The sequence below is a fragment of the Osmerus eperlanus genome, chromosome 3 (assembly GCF_963692335.1).
Source record: "Osmerus eperlanus chromosome 3, fOsmEpe2.1, whole genome shotgun sequence".
NCBI lineage: Eukaryota > Metazoa > Chordata > Actinopteri > Osmeriformes > Osmeridae > Osmerus > Osmerus eperlanus.
The window spans coordinates 7,549,273-7,566,680 of record NC_085020.1 but is presented as its reverse complement, the minus strand read 5'-3'; the positions used below and the strand labels follow the sequence as shown (position 1 = coordinate 7,566,680).

Below are 17,408 nucleotides of genomic sequence, written 5' to 3'. Positions count from 1 at the left end.
GTCCTCTCCAGAGCTCACAGAGGACTGTGGTCGATGACCTCACCACCTCCTCTAAATCAGGGCCTGCACATGCCCAGTCCATCCCATTGCAGATGTGGGATTGAGCCCTCAGTGACGGTGAGTCACAGCGAGCCGAACATGTTTGTTTGCTCACACCAGATGTCTCAGATGGATTTGTGAGAGCGCTATGGAAGCCCTTGCATGCCGTGGTTCCCAACACACGCACACGCACGTACGCACGCACGCGGCACAAAACAAAAGCACGGGAACAGATGCGAATTGCATACCTCTCGCAGCCTCCTATCACAGCAGGCACTGCCTTTCACACCAGCGTGAATCTCAAATGGTAAAAATACATTAAGTCTGGAGTGTTTCACCCTGGGTGAATATCTGTGCCGCAGCAGAAACAAAAAGCTCACTCAGCAACCCAGGGCGGCAGGGACCAGAAATTGAACCCAAGCTGGATAATCCACAAATGTTTTCACTGCATAACAATCGGTGCGCCTGAGCCACAGCACTGGCCCCGAAACACATTCAGGAGCCAAGACACTTCTACAACTCCAGCATATAGAGCCAGAGAGGGTTACTGCCTCTATGGGGCTGTTGCCTGAATGACCTGTGATATACTGGGCATATGACAAATACATCTCTTTGACTCTTTGACTTTGACTTAGAATGGAACCAGGAGAGTTGGGTGCAGCACAAAAGAAACAAAACAATTTCTGGTAGAAGAGGAACTTGTTAAAGTGTATTATCTTACTGGTAGTGTATAGCCAATGTACTTTCTTTTACACCATCTACCTGGCTGCAGGGGGCATATAACTCATTTCAAGGTGCATTTCCAGTTATAATGTTAAGATGATGGGGGGAAATATAATTTCCATTACACTGGAAAAATAAAGGATATAACTGCCTTCCTGGAGACCCACCTGCATGCACATCAAATGTGATGAACGTATTTGAAATAAGTGTTAAACTGCTTTAAACACGGCGACACATTCACAGGCCAGGTGAGAGCCTCACTCGTTCACAGACAGGGACAAGAAGGACAGGTGAAACGACATGCCTTTCCATCTTAGCTGGGAATTTCCTTACAGAGATAGAGGGATGAGGACAGACCATTGTTATGAGAGTCACGTCTGTGGGAGAAGCTCTCTGTAGGACTCCCTCCCTCGCTTCCCTTCTCTATGGAGGGACATGCCAATAAGCCTGCTCTTCATTAAAAGGCCAGACCGTGATCTTATGTCTTTACTCCTGTTCCCCTGGGAGAACAATAAACCCTCGCCTGTCAGTACTAAGAACCAGGGGGAGCATCTCAATTCTCAAAAAGTCTCCCCTCCCCACCCTCTTCTGATTTACACGTCTCTAAGAACGGAGCAAGCGAGAGAGAACGTGGACGTCAGCCCAAAGTCTGCCTCTGCCGACGGGGGGGGGGGGGGGGGGGGGAAACAAGACGAGGAGAGGAAGCGGGTTAGGAGTGTTGAGACACGGCCCAGATCTCCAGTGCCAGCAGCTCTGACGCCATCCGTAAAGCTCCGCTCCCCGCTCTGGGCTGCCGCTCTGTTTTACCGCCCCAACTCCTGGGAGCAGCTGGGACCGTGTTCAATTTAGCACAAACAGATGGAGACAGTGTTTCTTCTGATTGCATTACCATTTCGCTCTACCGGGGCCCCATCCCGGGGACAGCGACTGGGAGAGCCTTTGAAGAGGGGGCCGCCGCCCACAAATACCAGACAAGAGGGAGGCCGGGGGAGGCGGGGGCACGGCTAAACGTTGGTTACACATAAAGACGAGCGCGCGCGCAGACGCGGAGAAACCCAGACGAGACGAGGGGACCGGAGACACGTGTCACTCACACGTTGGTGGTGAAGATGCCGTAGATGAGGTCCTGCTCGGGCAGGTAGAAGGTGCTCTGCAGCTCGTTGTAGTAGAAGGGGATCTCCCCGGAGCGCGAGCAGTTGAGCCGGCCCTTCATGAAGGTGGTCCAGGTGTCCTCCAGCAGGAAGCGCCCGCCGATGTCGTTCTTGCAGACGCGGGCCACGCGCGAGTACACCGTCTTGCCGCAGTCGTGCTCCACGGCGTTCTCCCTCAGAAAGAAGAAGGTGAAGAGGCCGATATCAAAGGCCGAGATGAAGTGGGGCTCTGGGGAGGAGGAGGAGGAGGAGGAGGAGAGGAGAGAGAGCGTGGACAACAAAGGAAGATGAAGAGGAGAGGAAAAAAAGAAGAGAGAGGTGAAGAGTTAGATAGGGGTAAAGGAAATCCAAAAAATAGCATTCTTTCCTCTCATCCTTCCTGGAGGTTTCACTTTTTTGTTTTTATTGGTATCTCGGTCCATCAAGGTCAAATAAACCTTTAGAGAGCAGCTCCACTGTCAAGCTAAGTCAACCGCTGAAGTCCCTGGAGCCATAAATTCTCTGGATGATGATCCTCAGTGTCAAAGTGCGCTAGGTTTCTATATCAAAAGATATAACTCACACGTCTATGTACACATCCAGTGCTCAACTGTAACTGTACATGGCAAGGGCACATCATATCTTCCTGTACATGGCAAATCCTGGGGCTAATGCACTTTGGATCAATACTGGACCACGGCGACATGTTTGATATATCAAACATGCTAATGTGTTGGAGCCATTGACACACACCCTGGGTAGCTTTGGTTGCTCTCCTGAACGCCCTCTGATCCCTGCAGTAGTGGTTTTAGTACAGAGCAGCACTAGCACTGATTACAGGAGCGTTCAGGCCCTGAAAACAACACTGGGAACTGTCAGCACTGTTTCCCTCAGGGACCGCTCGTTCCTAATGTTATCGCACACTTACACAAACGCACTCGCTCGAACAGCGCACACACGCGCAGACGCACTCATACAGTCGTACACCCAAAAGGACAGACACAAACGCGCGCGCATACGTACACACACTCCAGTTTGGATGCACACAGCGGAGATATTAACCGGCAAACAGCAGTGATGGTGGAAGCCAGCAGGCCAGCTGCACCGTTTAAGAGAATGAGATCTGGGAAGAGAGATAGGACGGAGCGCTGGGCGGGCGAGGAGGAGGAAGGGGGTGAGGGGGAGGGGGGTAGAGAAGGGGGGGGGCATATTGTGGTTGTGCTCCTATAACAGCCTCATAATTCGATCTCAGAGATACGATGACAACCAACGCCGGGCTGAATGGCCTGCAGCGAGATGAATGAAATGGACAAATCGTCTCGTTTCTACTAAGGAACATTTCCCTATGAATGTGCTGATAGTGGAACGCTGTGCCGTCATTGTCAGCCTCCAGTTCCCCGTTCAACTATCTCCAACCGCACAGCTGCACCACCATCCACCAGGCCTGAATGCAAATACAGCATACCTGGGATGAGGCAATAGAGCTGCCCCCCCACACACACACACACACACACACACACACACCCGGGCTCCTTCTCTTCTTGTGTCTAATCATCTCTCCCTCCCTAACCTGTAGCTCTGTCGGGTAACGGGGAGTCAGGTGGCTGAGCGGTTAGGGAGTCGGACTCGTAATCTGAAGGTTACCGGTTCGATTCTCGGCTGTGCAAAAAAAATGACGTTGTGTCCTTGGGCAAGGCACTTCACCCTACTTGCCTCGGGAATGTCCCTGTACTTACTGTAAGTCGCTCTGGATAAGTGTCTGCTAAATGACTAAATGTAAACTGACACAGTGTGTTTTCTAGCTCACTGAGTTATCAGACTGGTGATACCAGCTAGCTTCTACTGTGGTGCGATATCACCTGCAGAACCAGCGGTAATTACACGACTGGAAACAACCGTTCACGGTAAATGAGCACGGCTCATCGAGAGTGCTGTTTGTCGGTGTGGGTCCATGCGTGTCTGTACGTGTGTGTGTGTGTGGGGGGGATGCTTCCAGTACATTGATGCAGAGACTGTGTGTGCATGTGGGCGCCAAGCCCACCGACTGTATTTTTCCACTTCCCTGCTGAAAGTAAACAGAATGAAGAGAATGAGAATGAGAACCTTCTACTGAGTCCTGTGGGGGGTGTCGCCAGCAGTGGCCACGTGATTAGCCATTCACAGCCCAGGTAGGAGGGAGGTGGTTTATTGGTGTGTGTATTCTGTCATCTCCCTCACATCATCAGCCTCTGGGTTCTCCACTTCATTCACATTCCTAATAAAACTGTTGGTCAGCGCCTGGCAGGACACCAAGCCAATAACAGGAGATTGATTTTATGCAGGCTTTGTCTTTAGATCTCCCTGAACTGGGGGGGGGGGGGGGGGGGGGGCTGACTATAAATGAGATTTTAATTCACGCCCCCTCTCTACTGGGACGGACTTGACAGCCCTCGAGGAAGTAGTCTGTGGGGCGTGTATGCGGAGCAGGTGTGCGTGTGTGTGATGATTCAAGAGGACACAGTGAGGTGCAGCCCACATGTGAGGTGTCTGTCTGTAGCCAGCTGTGATTATACTGACGAGTACACACTCTTCTCTTCAGTTGTCCCCATCACTCACGCACGCGCGCTCACACACACACACATCTGTGCACGTAGGACACACATTTTCAACATGAAAAACAACAACTCTTGCCCTCACACACACACACACACACACACACACTCTCACACGATACAGGCTGAGCGGCCCGCATGGCATGAAGCATGCAGCGCTGTGTAATTTCACCCTCTCCCTGCCGCGAGGAATAATTACATTGCTCACTGGCTCCTGAGTCTATCTCCTCTGCCTGGCCTTCTTCTACAGTACCCTGTTCCCCCAGCCTCAGCACACCTCCCTCCCTTCGCCTCTCCCCCTCTCCCCCCCTCCCCCCCTCCCCCCCTCTCCCCCTCCCCCCCCTCTCCCCTTCTCCCTTCACTGCCTTTCTTCTGTATGCTTTCCATCTCCTCCTGCCATTTATACCGCCACGCCAACGAAATGTTCTGAAATCTCTGACCGCCCCTCTTCCCTCTCTCTTCGCCCTCCCTCGCTTTCCCCGTACAGTCAAGAATGAAGTGAGGCTCTGGACGGTTTGTCTTCTTTCTGCCGGAGTCGGGAAGTGTTCCCGAGGGCTGTACAGAAAAGCCACTGTGTCAGCATGGGTGAGATTACTGACAGGCCCCGACTAACCGGGGCTAACGCAGGATCAGCTCCTGGCGTGGCGCTACAGAGATGCTCTCCACATACCTAGATCTGTGCTGCTCTAACAAACTGATGTGGATTACCAGGCTGAAATCCTTCTAGAATATTCTGTTGTCAGATTACCGCGATTCACAGTTAACGCCGTAGGTCGATGGGGAAGTGACAATGTCAGGATGGTCCGTAGACACACACTTACTTGCGTTTTTTTAACACACATTTAATGCAGATTTAAAACCTTCAGGCCAAACTTTTCAAAAAGCAGCGTGAGCAGGTAGTGGTAGTTACCGTTGAGCCACTTGGAGTTGTATTGGGCGGTGCGGAGAGGGGGCATGCCCCCGAGGCTGCGGTAGATGACCGGGTCGCGCCCCGAGAAGTCGATGACGGTGGCGGCGTACAGCTCTCCGCTCTCCGTCACCACGGCGGTGGAGTTGTGGCGGGGGTCGTACGGGCACCGTGCCACGCCGTTCACCCGCTCCAGAACACTGCTCATGTTGCCCACCTGGGGAGCGGGATAACCCAGTTGTGACGGCAAAGGGAGAGAGGATGGTGGTCTGTCATGGTTGATTGATGTTTACACTCCAGAAATGTAGAGCACAGGTCTTACCCAACTATTGCCCATCCCCTACTTCTCCAGTCACCTCAGTCAGTCTACTCTATACCACCCACCACCAACTCCCCTCACCCCCTCCTGTCCCCTCCGTTACCTCACGGGTGATGCAAAGAGGCTGGAATGCGTTGGTTCCACAGGTGATGACCTCAGTCTTGTTGACCAGCAGAACACGAATGTAGTTCTGGCACTCCACCTGTAGGGGGAAGCAGAACGGAGAGGCTTGGATTTGAACCCTCTTTCCTCACGTCTACCTTTCATACTAGTAACTGACAGGCAGTACATCCAATTGATAACATTGTCAGATCCTTGAAAGAAATGTAATAATAGTGTAATGAAATGCAGTTGTCTTTGGAAGGATACTGTCCGTAAGAATGAAAGTTACTCCACATCAACAAGCAGAATCGAGGTTGTGCCGGTTGCCTTGGTTTCAGGAGAAAGTGATTGCTTTTTTTGGTGTTGCGGCTTTGTTTGTGGCTTTTGAGATGAAATGACATGGCATTCAATTCAAACAATGAAAGTCTAATAACAAAATGATCACTGTATTTGTTACCAGCCTTTTAAGGAGAACTGGCATAGGCTAGCTAGCCAATATTGTTTGTTTTCGTCGGCGATCGTCGCAAGAAGAACACCTTGTTTGAGGGGCCCGAAAAAAGCTGTTCTCTCCATGCGGCCCTCACACCAGGTTCCAGAGCCCCCCCCACCCACCCCCCCCCGGAGACGGATACTATTTACAGGAAGTGGTGTAATTGGTGGGCGGGGTTAAAGTTACCTCCGTCTTCCCTTTACTCTGACAGGACCTCCTGGTTTCCTCATCCGGGCCCCACTCCGTCGCCTAGGAAACCACAACAAAACCAGGAAGGTGACTCGGGTGCTTTCAGGGCAGGCCAAGTGGGCTGCTTGGTGACAACGTTTCCACACTCACAATTGCGTAACTGTCGATGGCAATATTGGACCTACACACAGATGCATGAAAGGACGTTAACCTTATTGTTGTTTGTTTATTGTGTAAACAAGGAGAAAGAGCCAGTGGCTTTGGGAGGTGAGGTAACTGGGTGGTTGGAGAAGCAGGCAGGCAGGCAGGCAGCAGATGTCATTTGCATGTAAATAGCTCTCCACTGCTACTTCTTTCAGCGCTCACCCCCACTTTTTCCCACTGCCCAATTATATTCCTCTTGATCGGCGTGTCTTGAGTTTAATTATGGATGCAGGCAGCATCAAGAGACTGAAACAGCACCGCTCTGTGCTGGAGAGTGAGCACACACACACACACGCACGCACATATAGAGAGGCATAGAGAGGCACCCAGATACACACACTTAAACACCCACACAGAGGCGTACAGAGACACACACACACATACAGAGACACACGCGCATGCACAGAGCGTGCTGGGTTTTCAGAGCTGTGCTGGTTGGGTAAAAGCCTGAGATATGGCCCCACTCTCCATCATGGGTACCACTTTGTGTTTGGGTCTCCATAACTATAAATACTCTGTGCTCTGCCCCACCCTACTGCTGAGAGAGAGGTTGGCGCGAGATGGCATGGTTGGTGGGTCACTTGCCAGATATTTTATCCCCCCCAGTGCCCGCTACCCCCCCCCCCCCCCACTCGCCTGCTTTCTTCTAACCTAAAGTCTCTTTGAACTTGGAAAAAAGTCCAATTCCAAACTCTTTCTCCCCCTCTGTCCCTCTCTATCCCTCTCTCTCCCTCATTTATATCTTATTGGCTGTCACTCTCCCGCCATCTCTCTGATATTGACCCCGCCGTCTTCAGACCACTCTCCGGGGGCACTGGAAACCCAGAAGAAACAAGCCCCAAGCCTCCTCAAATGGAAGAGGTGGAGAGACAGACACATCGATTAACTGAAACATCTACGCATCAATCAATACCATATTCAGGATCAAAACTAGGAAGGGAGAGTCTGATGACCTGTATCGATGCCTCCGTGTTTCCCGCCTGCGACTGAGCTGCTCCAGTCCATTAACCTCGTTCATAAAGCGGTGACCATTAACAGGGACAGCCGGACAGGGGGGAGACAGAAAGGGCAAGGGAGAGGGGAGGAAGAGAGAGCTAGCGCGAGAGTGGGAAAGGGCGAGGGAGAGAGAATCGGAAAGTGAGAATCAAAGACGAGAGGGAGAGACGGGAGGACAAGGAGCGGGAAAGACATCCTCCCTGCACGCTGCCATGACAACGCGGTGGAACTCTCCTGCGGATACTGACGTTGACCTTGACTGACCTTGCTCTTCAAAACCCGTCCTTCCTGTCATGTGACACTGACCCGTGTATACACCTCCTCTCAGAGCCATAGCTCTCTCCTCCCCCCCCCCCCAGCTGTTCACAAACAAACCGAAGCTCACACACCATGCTGGCCTCCCTCAATACCCTACTTTTGAAATGATGACGTAATCCCAAACCCAAACGCGCACGTATACACACACACCCTTCTCCTCCCTGTGGTAATTGTATTTGGAGCTATGGCAGGGGGGGGGGGGGGCAGTGTGTGTGATGGATGCCTATTCGATGAATCATCGCTCAGGTCATTACCATCTCTTCGCAGAGGCCCCATCTCCAAGGTCCTTGCTTGGCTTAACCCCTGACCCCTACCCTGGCAGCCTCTCTTCTGACACAAGACTGGAACAAAGCCAGTTTTCTCAAAGAGCCAGGCAGGAACACTCTCGATCCCGCCCTCAGCCCCAGTACCGGCCCCGCTGCTGGCCTGAAAGAGGGGCTGACGGGCGGACAATGTGTGGGCTGGGTGACTGGGGCTGCTGCTTGTCTGAACCAACTCTATGTGTCACTACAGGGTAGTGTGGGGATGAGGTCACCTTTTAGCTAGCAAGGAACTTGAACTCCTGAGTGCTACATTTTGAAACAGCGACAAGTGCTCATTTAGAAATAATGGCTCACAATAGGACTGGCTAATGAAAAGAGCTAAGGGAAGTACTAATTTGCTCCTTTATAGCTTAGAAGAACTATTGGACATGTCTTCTTATGAGAATGAAAGTGAGCCATCTTTATATTAAAACAAGTTCCACAAATCGATAATGTATCACAAAATGATTGAATGATGAAATGCAACTTTATACAGGGCCGTCTTTTCTTCACACAATATGATGTGAAAATCTAAAAGTTATTTCTCCCGCACAACGGATGCATCGCTTAGGGTGAACTTAATTTATTAGCAGTGCTGCCAGGTTTGTTTCTAAAACTGGTATCTCTCCCTCCAACTCTGAAATTCTTCTCTGAAATTCACACTCCTGGATGCAATAAGAACCCTGCCCCCTGGTACCATTTAAATAAACCATGAATTTTTCATGGGCAAATAAAAAAATTGAGAAATACAATTAGCACACGGATAGAGGATTCATCAAATTAATTCTATTTTTATGAGCAGGAGAAAATGCTGAGGAAATAAGCAGGGATGGATGGAGGGAGGGAAGGAAGAGAGAGAGAGAGAGAGAGAGAGAGAGAGAGAGAGGAAGGGAGAGAAAGAGAGAGGAAGGGAGAGAGAGAGAGAGAGAGAGAGAGAGAGAGAGAGAGAGAGAGAGAGAGAGAGAGAGAGAGAGAGAGAGAGAGAGAGAGAGAGAGAGAGAGAGAGAGAGAGAGAGAAGAGAGAAAGAGAGAAAGGGAGAGAGTAAGACAGAGCAGAGACAGAGAGATGAGTATAAATAAGAAAAGACTATTCTCCAACTACAGTATGTCTCTGTCAATAACACCCTCTCCCTGACACACTACAATACAAACACCATGTATGACAGCTAATTATGACTTGTGAGCATTACTCACATTCTCCAATAAGTATGGGCCAGCTACAAGAATACTTTCAATATTTGTAGGCTCTAATAAAACATATAGCTTATGAACATGACAGATGAACAGGATAGCACATTATGGAGGATATAACTACGTTTGATATATGGTGTAAAAGGTTAGCTCTCCAGACAACTGAATAGCCACTTCACAGTGAAAAGCATCCTCCTTCAAATGAAACAGTCCAGGGCGTTTTTGTCCAGGTGGAAGCTGAATCTACTCTGTGTGGGTGGGACTCCTGTACTTCACTTCCGTCAGCGAGGCTCCTCGCACTTCGGGTACGAAAGGGAGAGACTATTTACATACTCATCTGTGAGCTGGGCTTAGGAGAGTGTGACCAGAGAGAGAGAGAAACAGGGAGATCATCCATCTCTGTATGCCTCCTCTCTCCTCCTCTCCCCTCCAAGGTCCCATCACTTCAATGGGCCGCCAGGGCTCAGAAACCGCCCCTCTTCGTCCTTTTACACAGTCTTCTATTCAAGCCAGTACCCCACTCCCTACCCTACCCTACCCTACCCTGCCCCCCCCCCTCCCACCAACACCCTCCCAACACCCCCCCTCCGAGCAACGACGGATGTGACAGGACTCTCAATGCCCTGCCTCTTTGTCCCTGAACACTGATCCCTGCACAAGAGGGCGAAGATACACTCCCCCTCACACACACACACACACACAAACACTCACACCCACACACACACAGCTGTGAGCTCCAGACCCCCTCCACACCCCTGCTGTGGCCACACACCAGTCTGTCCATCCCAAATGGAATCAGCGTAGCGAAGGCTGCGCCCCCCCACCTCCGCTGTGGAAGACCAGCGCTCGAGCTGCCTTGCCACACTATCGTGAGGGGGAATGTATGTGTGCGTCTTTGAAGTTCTGCGCGCGTATATGTCCTTTGAAGCGTCCCAGCTGTTCCCACAGAGGGTTTACACAGTGGGAAGAGAGGGCCAGTACACAAGGCAGTCATCAGCCCTCCACTGACACCTCTCTGCATTTCCGTCTGCTCCCACGACAACATGTGTGCAATGTGGTGTACATGTGTGTGTGTGTGTGTGGCTGGGTGGTTTTGCAGTGTTTAGTAACTGGTGGTGAGTGATGACTTGAATCCGCCAGCGGGCACGAGAGCATCAGCCACACACACGTGCACACACACACACGCTCACTTGCACACTCGTCCTGTCCCCAGGGGGGACTTCTACAGGTGATTACTCTACTTTAGAGAGCTCATGACGCAGAAAAAGGCTGTCTTCGCCATTAGGCATTCCACCTTGTAACACACACACACACACACAAACACAAACACCCACACACACAAAGCTCTGTCATAGCACACTGCTTGTCGGCAAGTCTCTATTACCCCCCACCCTCCCACCCCCATCCTCCCACCCCATCTTTACGAAGACCACATCAATAATTAAATCTCAAGCAAATTGCACAGGGCAATTAATCATGCACAGACCGAATGAAATCAGGCACGACTCATCAAACTCCAGGTCATCCGGTTCTTCTTTTTGTGTTTTCTCCCACAGTGGATGAAGTGAAGGGTGTGAACATCCTAGCAGGCCGTGAGCCGGCCACAGCTTTCCATTTGGATCCCTATCTTTTCACACTTCCCTTCAGCTCTGAGCACAGCTGCATATGACAGGCGTCAACAACAAGACAGCAAAAAAGAAGAACAAAAAAAACTAGAGAAGACTAACACACATGGATGCCAGCACAGTCAGACGGGCTCGTCTACTGAAGCCTGTTCACTGCTGATGTCGTTGCTGCAAATGACACATAAACTCTAAGATGCACAACTAGGCTTACTCAAACCGCCCAAATGGCATCTCTACTTCAATGATTCGAGCCGCCCATTTAGGTACGCAGAAGAAAATGATTTGTTTTCCTGCTCGAACACTGACAGGTTCCCACAGACTTTTGTCGACAAATGAGTTTGTATAGAGGACTTCCTGTTTGAGGAATCAACAAGGGAAGCAGGAGAGGTCAGCGACCTCGTGACCACAGAGGTCACTTCACTTGTCTTGACCGTGAACTGCACCACGGAACCAAACCGAACAAACCAGACCCTTCTCAAAGACTGGCAACAGCTTTGGCTTGCAGGCAATTGATGTCCACATTACTCTGTCTCTTAGCCTCACAACGTTTTATTCCGAAGTCCAAGCCGTGACGCAGACAGGTATGTAAGCTTTGTGTGAGCACGTTGCAACTGAACCCGCCCCTGCAATTGCTGCAGAGAGAGAGAGTGCTTTGAAGTATTTCATTTGAAAAAATAAGGACAAAAGAAAAGCAGATTGACCCCAAACGACCGAGGCTCGCTCCATCTAATCACAGGCCGCCTTTCACATTGGGGATAGTGGCTGAGGCAATTGGGCTAACCGGACACAGAATGACCAGATGCTGTATTTCTGAGGGGAGTCTGATAAATCACAGAGGAGGTCCAGAGCTCCTTGCATTTTCAGGTGGCCAAGACAATCAGCCGAAATGACTGTCTGCTGTGTTCGACAAAACGGAAAAGGGCAATTTTACATGAGAGCCACAGGGTCAGAGTGAAGCTGTGTCCTCTGGAGCTTAAAGAGACAGAAATGCAAGGTGAACCAAACACTTTACCGCTCGGCAGACTCCAGATTCTACTCAGTAATAAGCCTGAGGTTCAGGTTAAAGAGCAGCCTCTCTCAGCCATTGCTTTCCCGTGCGCTCTCCTGCAGTCATGCTCGGGGGTCTCCATGGTGCAGAGCCACACACTTGCTCACAGCAAACATGTGAAGACAGGAACCATTATTCTAGCTGTGGACCAGGATTGGACAGTAAGGAAAAGAAAGATAAAAGGATCGGGAACGGCCTGTCCCGCACGGTCGGAAGATTACAAAGCCACTGGGAGAGAGAGCGATGTAGGAGATAGCTGGTGTGGGGATGGAGGGATAGGGGGATGGAGGGATGGCAGGACGGAGGAATTGGGGGATGGAGGGATTCAGGGACAGGAGATGCAGATAGACGAATTATCCTTCCAGGCAGTCTGCTTGTGCGTATAGTACAGGCACGCACTGTTTACATTCCGACCCTGAAGAGATCAGGTCTGACGTCATGGCTTCACATGCCTCTACCCCCTCCTCCTGTTCAACTCTAACCTTCTCTCACTGCACCTTTCTGCTTTGTCTGTGTCAGAGAACGACATCTCTCCCACTCCTCTCCAACATCAGTCCTGGGTCAAACAGCCCACAAAATCCCAGTACTCGTATTACTCTGCTGAGGAGAAGTGAGTGAGAGCTGATGTAAGGCTTGACAACTGACAGGGTCAGACAGAGAAGAACATTCCGGCACACCACATGAGCGAGAGACAGAAACACTACAGCGTCCTAACTGGGCAAACTGGTCAGAGGAGAGAGGGTTATGTCCAGCTGCTCACACCTTAAAGAAGCGGGTGTACCCGCTTCTTTTCTGCTTTATGCAGATATAACCCCACTATGTACTGTAGCGTTCAGGGATCAGTTGAGGCAAACGAGGTTTGGCTGAAGCGGTTTTGCCTCGACAGCAGAGGAGCAGCTCAGAGAGCACATCTGGATCGTGTGCATTCCACTGCAGAGGAAAACAAACAGAACAAGCAGAGAACAGACGGCTAGGGAACGTAACCCTGCACATACACATTCTCTCTCTCTCTCTCTCTCTCTCTCTCTCTCTCTCATCTCTCTCTCTCTCTCTCTCTCTCTCTCTCTCTCTCTCTCTCTCTCTCTCTCTCTCTCTCTCTCTCTCTCTCTCTCTCTCTCTCTCTCTCTCTCTCTCTCTCTCTCTCTCTCGTTTGTGTTCCAGTGTGCAGGCCCACTCTTAGAGCTGGCAGACCACATCACACAGCGTTCTCTCAGCACGGGCCAAGAGGACAGAGTGCGTGGGTGGAACGCAATCAGAACCCTCCTCCCACCCATCCCCCCAACCCCACCACATCCCTCGCTCGCTCCCCTGCAGAGAGATAGAGAGAGAGGGGGGGAGAGAAAGAGAAGCTGAAACCAGAGAAAAAGACAACGAGGGAGAGAGAACGAGAGAGAGAGAGAGAGAGAGAGAGAGAGAGAGAGAGGAGAGAGAGAGAGAGAGAGAATCAGTGGATGGCGAATTGAAAACGCATGCGTCAGATCCTCGGAGGCCTACTTTTACTCAAGGATGTGTCGATCCCATCAGGTGGTCCTGCTCACACTGGGAGAGTGTCTGCCTGTCGGTGTACGCGTGCTTGTCGGTTTGTGCGCGTGTTTGCGTGTCTGCGTTGTGGTGTGTGCGAGGTGGAGAGTGCTACAGTGACAAAGGAGATCATTAATTCACACCCTTTTCGCCTCCTACGACACACCTACCAGCTTGGAATCTTAAGCACAGAGCTGCCAGTGTGTGTGGGCGTACTCTATTGGTATCAGGGAAAATTCTTTTGATTTCTGTAGCTTGGCAGTTTGCAGCTTCTCCGCGATAAAATACTTGATAGCTGGACAAAAAATCCCTCTCTGTCCTTTTGAAGGTGTTCCATGGACCTGCTCTACTCAGGTATTTCATGCTGAGTAAACCTTTCTCTGGCCTACAACACTCGAGGCTTGTCCGAGGTGCAGGTCCAGATGGAAAGCGCTGAGTAGGACTGGAGGTGAAAGCCTTCTGCCCCCTTTTGAAAGCCTCTCTCTCTTTCTGCTCTTGCCTTTCCCCTTTCCGCTCCTCTCCTGGAGACTGTATTCAGTCCCTCCACCACGCTTGTCTGAACACTAATGGCCACAGCAGGTGTTCTCCCAGGTGCCTGTGCACAATAGCCTGGGCACACCTTCAAAAGGCCAGGCAGCTGCTTCATCCCCCCCCCCCCCCCCCCCACCCCCCCCCCCCCACACACCCCCCCACACCCCCCCTCCCGCACTCCCAGCCACGTAGCCAAACTATCCTTCCCCCATATAAAGGGAGAAAATAGAAACCTGTAACCCCCCCCTGGCTCTCTGACCTGGCTCTGGTAGAGATGCGGGCAACATATACAGGGGGATCCCGTAGCATCAGTGAGACAGGACGGAGGGGGGGGGGGGGCAGGACAGGGGACATAATTAGGGGAGGAGAGTGGGTGAACGGGGGATGAGGGTGGAGGGTGGGGAGAGACAAAGGTGATGGTGGGATGCAGTTCCGAGGCTGTGATAATGGACTGCCAGGGAAACCACTCCAGTCAGTCAAAAGGAATGAGAAGCGTGGGTACACAGACCGCAGTCTAGCGCTGCTGCAGGGACGTAAGTCAGTGACTCATTTCCCACCAGGGACCAGCAGCTGTGTTCAGACCACTGTCAGACTGCTCTCTGGCCCTCTCTGAGGTCAGCTTCTCCTCATAACTTTGTTTTCTCACTGAACACTACCAAAGGTGTCTCTCGAAGTATTTTTCTCCCTACAGTATCTGCGTTCAATAGACTAGCTGTCATAATTTTCTCCTGGCTGATTTTTGTAAAAATGGCTGCGTAGACTACCTACAGGTCTTGTTAGGAGTCTGCTGTGCAGTTTGGCTGCAGGAGTACTGTGGATCTGCTCCAACTACTAAATGTATTGCTTCAGAGAGAACTGTGTGTTCCTGTAATAAGCTTCCTGTGATGACTCTTCTCTCTTGCTCTCTCTTCTCTACAGAAACTACCTCTTCAGACTCAACCTCAACAATATGTCACTGATACAGGTAGGAAGCAGAAGAATGCTCTCTCTCTCTCTCTCTCTCTCTCTCTTCTCCTCTCTCTCTCTCTCTCTCTCTCTCTCTCTCTCTCGCTTTCTCTCTCTCTCTCTCGCTCTCTCCCTCTCTCTCTCTCTCTCTCTCTCTCTCTCTCTCTCTCTCTCTCTCTCTCTCTCTCTCTCTGTGCCTCAGACTGAACCAACACAAACACATCAGTCAACCTCCACATTCACAACAGCACCCCATAGACAGAGGTTGTATTGTTGTCAATACTGCCATTCTGGTGGCAGCTGTGTACTTGTTATGCTGCTGCAACTGTGAATGGGAACTTTGTTCGTCCAAACCTAGTGACATATTTTCTTTCACAATTCGCAATGCAGTGCCACGGACTCCTGTGAAATACTCCAACTTTCTAGTATCTGGCTGTGTCAGTGTGTACCCGTGAGCATGTGTGACTCACAGTATAATCCGAGGCCAGCATGGGAGGTTTAGACATCATATCTACCTGATGCAACAGCCCTGAAACCCCAGTCCGTTTCCTCAGTGGCGCCCCCATAGAGACCTCATTATCACGGCCTACTTAGAACCTGTCACACCCTCCACCCAACTTAGGTTTACTGGTGAAATATGAATGTGTTGCGTATGTGTGGAAAGTGGTTAGTTGAGGCTGGGGCGGGAGAGGTAAAGCAGTTATCTGGTGCAATTCCCTTTTTGTCCTACAAATGCTTCGAGTGACCTTAACCCCCACACACAGGCACACACATACAAGCATACACACACACACACACACACACTTATCTAATACTCTCTTTCTCCAAACTCTGACTCAATTGCAGTCCCAGCAGTGTCCGTCTGCAGTAATTTAAAAGAGGGAGGGAAGAGAAAATGTACTGTAGATGACAAGAACAAGAAAGAGAGAGGGAGGAAGAGAGAGAAAGAGAGAGAAGAAGAATGACATACACAGAGACATAAACAGACAGAGACAGATAAAGAGATATAAAGAGAGAGAGCGCGAGAGAGAGAGAGAGAGAGAGAGAGAGAGAGAGAGAGAGAGAGAGAGAGAGAGAGAGAGAGAGAGCATTCTTCTGCTTCCTACCTGTATCAGTGACATATTGTTGAGGTCGAGTCTGAAGAGGTAGTTTCTGTAGAGAAGAGAGAGCAAGAGAGAAGAGTCATCACAGGAAGCTTATTACAGGAACACACAGTTCTTTCTGAAGCAATACATTTAGTAGTTGGAGCAGATCCACAGTACTCCTGCAGCCAAACTGCACAGCAGACTCCTAACAAGACCTGTAGGTAGTCTACGCAGACATTTTTACAAAAGTCAGCCATGAGAAAATGATGACAGCTAGTCTACTGTATTATACATATACTATGTGGTTGAACAAACATTATAAGGGTTATGAAGGTGGGCAAATTCAATGAGCCAGCGAGGCCTTACCTGGCGCCCACTATCAGCTCATTCCTGGTGAGGTCAAGGGTCAGCTGGGAGTAGTCTCTTACTCCAGGGTGGGAGAAATGAGACGTCCACGGACTGAGAGCTAACAGAGGAAGATAAGGATGGGTAGAGATGGGTAGATAGAGAAAGAAACAGAGAGAGAGAGAGAGATATCACGATTGTCTATTGGATCCAAATCATGGATTTATTTGATCGTTTCTACTGGCTAATCTTCAGGCTTTATCGGTGCCACGCTATTCTCCGTGTTGCCTGCACAGGTAGTGGAGACTAGCTCCAGCTCGCACCCCTTACTCCCGCCCCCTGGGCCACATGTTGGGAGCCAGTACAGAGGGACAATGCTCCACTAGTCACATCAAGCCCATTGATCTAATGCAACACGACAGCCAGTCAACATTCCCCCTTCCAGGGAGCCCTGCACCAATCAACGCCCTGCCTGACACTTGCTTTCCCGGATCAAAAACCATTTCTACCAGCAGTCACAGGGCGCCCGACGGGCTCTTTAGTGTACAAAAAGAAAACTCACAAAAAGAACATTATTCTTCAGAAAAAGCTCAGCTGATCTTCCAGTGACCCAGGCGTGGGATGCTAAATGGATTTCACCACATGGGAGATGTGGTAGAGAATAGGGATTTGTCGTTATTCAATGTAATACACAGTATCACAGCAGTGGCTGTGAGATCTGACTACTTCAGCTTGCTTAAATGCCCAGTCAAATGGCCGGAGGAGGATATTTTTATAATCCTTACACAGAAAAACGTAATCCGAACA

General features: G+C 50.5%; 1 protein-coding gene across 1 annotated transcript in view; it reads right to left on the bottom strand.

Annotated features, from left to right (window-relative positions):
* sema5ba (sema domain, seven thrombospondin repeats (type 1 and type 1-like), transmembrane domain (TM) and short cytoplasmic domain, (semaphorin) 5Ba) overlaps positions 1–16,738 on the bottom strand; it is a gene marked incomplete at its 5' end in the record, with an annotated part of 37,786 nt that extends 21,048 nt beyond the window's left edge. Inside the window, 6 exons of the mRNA XM_062456947.1 lie at positions 1,857–2,142; positions 5,394–5,607; positions 5,813–5,911; positions 6,488–6,550; positions 16,278–16,323; positions 16,623–16,738. Coding sequence (XP_062312931.1) covers positions 1,857–2,142; positions 5,394–5,607; positions 5,813–5,911; positions 6,488–6,550; positions 16,278–16,323; positions 16,623–16,738 — 824 coding nt within the window. The remainder of the gene's footprint in view (positions 1–1,856; positions 2,143–5,393; positions 5,608–5,812; positions 5,912–6,487; positions 6,551–16,277; positions 16,324–16,622) is intronic.
* Between the last annotated feature and the right edge of the window lie 670 nt (positions 16,739–17,408).